General features: G+C 59.5%; 1 protein-coding gene across 2 annotated transcripts in view; it reads left to right on the top strand.

Moving 5' to 3' along the window:
* The first annotated feature begins 473 nt into the window (after nt 1-473).
* Nucleotides 474-6,000, top strand: part of NOTCH1 (notch receptor 1) — a 44,653-nt gene continuing 39,126 nt past the window's right edge. For both annotated transcript variants that reach the window (XM_072882989.1, XM_072882988.1), the window contains exons 1-2: nt 474-684; nt 2,399-2,480. In XM_072882989.1, the coding sequence (XP_072739090.1) occupies nt 627-684; nt 2,399-2,480 (140 nt within the window). In that variant the 5' untranslated portion in view covers nt 474-626. The remainder of the gene's footprint in view (nt 685-2,398; nt 2,481-6,000) is intronic.

Here is a 6,000-nt window from a genome sequence, read left to right as displayed (position 1 = left end):
GGGGCTGCATGGAGGTGTCCGGGGCTGCACTGGGGCTCTGCGGTGGCTGCATGGGAGGGCTGTGCTGGAGCTGCACTGGGGACGGGGTTGGGGGGCTGTACTGCGGGGATGTGGGGACTGCATGGGGGGGCTGCACCGTGGGTGTCCTGGGCTGCCCGGGAGGGCTGCACCGGGGGTGTCCGGTGGCTGCACGGGGGGGTGGGGGTTGGGGCCGCACTGGGGCTGCCCGTGGGGGCTACGCGGACCCCGCAGCCCCACTCCCGTCCCACGCAGGGACCCTCCGCGGCGGGAAGGGGCTTCCCAGCGGCGGCCCCCCGGGCTGGGCAGGGAGGAGCGTCCCGTCCCGTCCCGTCCCATCCCGTGCACTGCCGCGCCGTGCCGCGCCGCGCCGTGCCGCCGCGTCCCGCCCCGCGCCGTCCCGCCCCCCGCCCCCCCGCCCGGCCCGGCCCGGCCCGCCGGGGCTGAGCAGCCGCGGGAGGCGCCGGCGCTCGGAGTCGCTGCGCTCGGCGCTGGGGCGCGGTGTGTCTGGGACTGCCGGCGGGGCAGCGCGCACCGGCACCGGCTCGGCTCGGCTCGGCCGAGGCCCCGCGGATCTATGCGGCTGTGAGCGGCGGGAGCAGAGCGGGATGGAGCGGCTCCTGGCGCCCGGCCTCCTGGTGCTCCTGCTGCCCGCCCTAACGCGAGGTGAGGGCCGCCGCGACGGGCCCCGGACCGGCCGCCCCAAGCGCCCGGCAGGAAGTTTGCCGGGAGCGGGGCCGGGCGCGGCGTGTGCCCCGGTCCCGGCTGGGCACCGCGGGGCGGCGGAGCGCGGCGGCGGGGGGGGTCCGGGCCGCGGGGGCCCCGTGGGAACCGGGACTCGGTGCCGCGGGATGCCTGGGGACCGGGCTCAGCTCCTGCAGGGGGGAGCGGAGCTCGGCGCCGCCGGGGGGAATCGGGGCCGGAACCGTGGGGGGAGCAGGGCTCGGTGCCCCGGAGGAGGTGGCGGGGGAACGGTGCTCGGAGCCGCGGGGGACCGGAGCTCGGTACCGGGGGGTGGCGCGGGGAACTGCGCTCGCTGCCGTCGGGGGGACCGGAGCTCGGTACCGCGGGCGGCCGGAGCAGGGCGCGGCGGGCAGGCGGGGGGGCCGGAGCTCGGGACGGGCTCGGCCCGGCGGAGGGGCGCGCAGGGCGGCCGCGCTCCTGCCTGTTGTTCCGCGAGAGCTTTTGACCGTTTTGCAAATTTTTCTCGGTTTCCTGTTTCTTGAAAGTCAGCCGGGTCCCCCCCCGGCGCCGGTCCCGGGGCGGGTCCGGGTGCTTGGCCGCAAAGCGCTGGGCGACCGTCGGGGCCGGCCGGTCGAGGCCGGGGAAAAGAGCCCTAAAAGCGGCTGGAGATGCGGGGCGGAGCGGGGAGCAGCCCGCCCCGGGGGCCGGGGCCCTGCGATGCCCCCGGGGCCCTGCGATCCCCCCCCGCCGCTCCCCCCCCCCGCACCCCGGCGCCGAGCGAGCAGCCTCCTCCCGAGCAGGAGCGTCCTGGGAGGATTTTGGGAAGGGAAGGAAGGGAAGGCAGCGGGGCTGCCTTCACCCCACTCCGCCCCGGGGAGGCCCGGGCCGAGAGCCATGCCTGGCGCCCGGCTCCTCGGGAGGCAAAGTTTGCAGAAAGTTGTGCCGGGCCGGAGTGGTCCCCACCACCCCACTCCATCCCCCGTGGGACACGCGGGGCTGGGGACAGAGCCCCGGGCGCAGCGGGGTGTCCCCGGGGTGCGTGGGGCTCGGCAGCCATCGGGGGAGAAGTTTGTTTCTGGCGGTGGCGGTGCGAAGCTGTAGTCGCTCAATGTGAAACTGCTCGGGCTGCACACGCGTGTCGCAGAACCGGTTACCGTGAAGAGCTAGCGGGGCAGAGAAGGGGAAGAGCCAGCTGGGGTGGAAATCGGAAGCGATTCTGGTACTTTCAGCAAGTTGCTGTGGTAACTGTGTAGAATTTGGCTCTGAGGGCCAGACAATGAAACCTTTACTCATAGCAAGTTGTGACGGGCGACTCATTTCGTTACTGAGTTAATGATAACTAATGGGCCCTCGGGCAGATGGTTTTTCCCAAATGGCATTTGTCACTCAAGAGCCTGATCTGGGGTTTCTCTCTGTCATTCCTCCCGCTGCAGGAGAAGGCAGAGCCTACCCTCAACCCCACCCCGACTTTATTTTTAGGCGAGACTCTCGGTGCTGGGGCCGTGCGGGCCCTGCCCGCCTCCATCACCCTGCGGGTGGGGGACACTGGGTGCTGCAGCCCCCATATCACCAGGCTGGACGCTCCGGGGGTCTCGGCGAGCCTGTCCGCGGTCCGGGTGACGCTAGGGGCTGCAGCCCCCCTTCCCGCTGCTGCCCGGGACCTGCGCTGTGGCTAACGCTCTCCTTCTGTTTGCAGGTTTACGATGCACGCAGCCTGCCGAATCCTGCCTCAACGGGGGCAAGTGTGAAACTTTTCTCAATGGGACGGAGGTGTGCCAGTAAGTATGGAGGAGCCAGAGGATTTTCATCTCCCCCGACCAAAGTATTGACATGCATGTTGTCTTTGCTTTGAAGGCTCTGGATTTAATAGGGCAAGATGCGTTTTCTTTCCTTGAGTGGCAAGAATAACCTGCTTGTGTAGGAGTCGCCGCGAGTTTGGCAGGATCGGGCTTTGTTCCTAGCTGGGTGGAAAAACATGGGCAAAGGGCCATGTTTTGCTGGTGTTAACCTATGCAGGCTGCCCTGCTGATGGAGCAGGAGGTAGGGTCAGCCCGCGGCACTTGTTGGACCGTCGGGTGGGGAGGGAGGCTGCCTGTCTGTCTGTCTTCCAGCTACTCCCTCCTGGCCCCGAAGCATTGCCTTTCAGTCCCTTGCACCCTGTCAGTTCGTGGTGCGGTGTCCAGTACGTCTCCAATAAATGTTCAGGAGCGATTTCATGGCGGAGCTCTGGCTGCTGGTGCTGCCCTGTTGATGTCCGTGGGTCTGCGGGACATTTCCCAGGGCAGGCGGGGGAGCAGGGCCACCTCCTCCCGCAGCCCTGCCGGTGCTGGTGCCAAGCTGCGGTCCAGCCCAGCGTTCCTGGTGGGACCTGGCACCCAGGCAGGAGCTTTCTCCAAGCCGATTGTGGGGAAACGGATGTGTAAAGCGTTGGGACTCTTTGAAGGACCAGCCGACCCACCACAGCGATGGCCGATTCACTCCAGGCTCCCAGGGAACAATAACCAAGAGAAATGAATAAGACTCCAGCTCCCTTTTTAAAACTATTCCATAAAAGAAATGTGAATGGGCAAGGCTCTGTTTTCCGGCCAGATTTCCCCTCTGCCTGTTGAACGTGGCCTGAGCTGAGAGCAGGCGGGGAGACGTTCCCACCCACCCCAAATTTCCAAATAGGAAGTCCTCATCGGAGGAACCCGAAGGCATTTCCAATCCCAACCTGTTGAATGGCAGTTTCCCTTGACAATGTGTGTTGCTTTTTGCAAATCCGCCTGGGTGCCGTTACTCTGCCCAGTAGCTGGGCACCTCCCGCCCCCTTCTCCAAGCTGAGCCCCCCAACCCTTTGGTGCAAATAAATCAGCAAATCAATCAGGCACATGAGCAATTTAATGGACAAAGGCTGGGTCCCTTTGTGAGCCACTAATGAATGCACGCCACTTTTTTTTGCACAGAAGCCCCTACCAACGCTTGACGCTCTAAATCTTGTTTTCTTTCATTCAAAGAGCGACAGCTGGGATTCGGTCGAAATTCGGCAGCTATTGTTAAGGGAGGCAGATTAATGCTGTGTGACTAATCATGTATGGCTTCCCAGAATGCTCAACCCTCCACCCCCTCCCCAACCTTACACCCCTCCTTTTCCTTGTGGTCATTCTTCCCTTTTTTTTCTTAAGTCTCTGCAACTCCTGATTTACATTTCATGTGCAGATGGTGATGGAATCTAATTAGATCTGATGTGTGCGAGCTCTATTTGGAGGAGAAGCCTCCAAAGCAGGCTTGGAGTGGGTTTTTTTTAAGAGAAAAAGTTAACTTTAAAGAACTTCTTCATTGCTAGCTGTGAATAACCGCCTCTCTCTTGGCTGCAGACGCCGGGATGGCTTCACGAGTGCGTGCGAGTTATTTTTTGCATGAAACCAAGGTGTGCGCTCTCAGTGCGTTAAAGCGCTTGTCCCGTGCAGGGTACGCTCCGTGGGCGATGGGGGCAGATATTAGAGGTACTGCCAGACTGGAGGAGGTGCAACTTTCCAAGGTATCTGATAGCAGCTCGCAAAATCCTGGTTTTTCACTTGTTTGAATATCTCTTTACGAGGAGTTTTGCTTCCAAGCTTCTTAAACAAAGCAGAGCCAAGAACACAGATACCAGACGCAGAAAAGCTTGGCACTGCCCTTTGGCGCCTGCGTGAAATGCACCATTTTGGCTGCTGGCCACATCTCCGCTCGGCCTGGCACTTAACAAAGTTTGGCCATAAAGCCCCATTGTGCTGCCTCCACAAATCCAATTAGAAAGTGGAGTGAAATAAATAGCGTACGAGGGAGACGCTACTCCAGCGGACAAGCGTCCCGGCGTTTGTGGCGGGAGAGAGCTAGTTGGGTTACGTGAAGACGACTCTGATAACACCAAAACCGAGTTATCAGCCCTGTTATGGAAAGGGAATCGCCGGGGTGAGATGAGGAGCTTTCTCTGCCTTTATTATTTTACAGTGATAGTTTGTAAAACTCTGGGCGCCTTATCTTGCTTGTCCCTTTGCCAAGCAGTCCAGGGCACGCGGGGCTTTAATTGAATGGAGAGGACTAAGCATTTGATCGGCTGGAGGGCTCGCGACAGAAGCGGCCTAATTAAGCTGCCTTTGGAGCTGTTTTCCATCTTGGCAGGGGTAGCCAGGTCTTTCAGTGCTGGAAGAGCAGCAGCAGCAGAGTTTCATGCACCTTGCATGGACCCCAGCTGAAGGTGCGGGGTGTTTCTGTCCCATGCATGGCACTTGCGCCAGATCTGGAGCTTTAAAAGTTCCGGTCTGCAGATGATAGCTGCGGCGGTGTTGCAGTGTGGATTCACAGCACTGGGGAGCTGTGGCTTTCCACAAAAGGCACTTGCCCTTCACTAAGGCATTTTCCCAGACAAAATGAGAAGGTTTTCCAAAAGATCGTTTTGACTTCTAGTGATAGCTCCTAATTAGACTGTTGGATAACCGTAGTTTTGACTGGCATCCCTGCAAATGAGCGGGGCTGATTTTAGATTGCTGTGCCATGTGACATTTATTCCCAGGACCTCCCTTGCTCCGCTAGTTAAAAGCAGATGGCATGAAAGAGGGCTGAGTTTCAAACCCCGCTCCACCAGCCTTTCACCATTAAAGTCAGAGGAGCTGCGTCTGGGTTGTCATACTCTTGCCTAGAGAAACCAAAGAGACGGCAGAGGAAAAAAATAAGTTAAATTAATCACTAGGCTTGCGCTGAAAAGGGGGAAAAGTCGGTTTGCTAAAGTACTTCCTCTGTTTATGAATCAGCGCGGCGTTGTAGTTCAGCCAGGGCGATGGCTCCTGAGCTGGTGCCCGTTGCCACCACCAGCTTCCACAGGCAGCAGGCCAGAAACCTTGGAAGAAACATTCAGAGGGGGACCGTAGCAGGAAGAGATGATTATTTTAGCTCAAAACTCTTTTAGGAGACAACCAGGAACACCGAGGAGTGATCTGAGTACTGCAGCTCTCTGTGCCCTTCAAGTTATTCAACTGCTCAGTCATTGTTATCTCATTGTAAAGGGCGGAAGTTTCCTTCTGGTTTGGTTTTTCTCATGTGCTTTAACCCAACGTTATTTCCATGAAATAATAACAAAGAAAAAATGCAGTCTCCGTGCTGGAGAGGAAGAGGGTGGAGTGTTGAACAATCACCCAGAGGAAGCTCTTAAAGAAGTAGACGAGCGGTGATTCAGCCATGTTGAGAACTCTTGATGGCTCTTTCGAGTCTGATCTCATTCTCGGAAAGAGCAAGGTGGAAATGGGTAAGAGGGTAGATTAAAAATACAAAAGCATCACC

This window comes from Ciconia boyciana, chromosome 18, assembly GCF_034638445.1.
Source record: "Ciconia boyciana chromosome 18, ASM3463844v1, whole genome shotgun sequence".
Taxonomy (NCBI): domain Eukaryota; kingdom Metazoa; phylum Chordata; class Aves; order Ciconiiformes; family Ciconiidae; genus Ciconia; species Ciconia boyciana.
The sequence above is the reverse complement of the archived record's forward strand: the minus strand, read 5'-3'. Positions and strand labels throughout refer to the sequence as shown.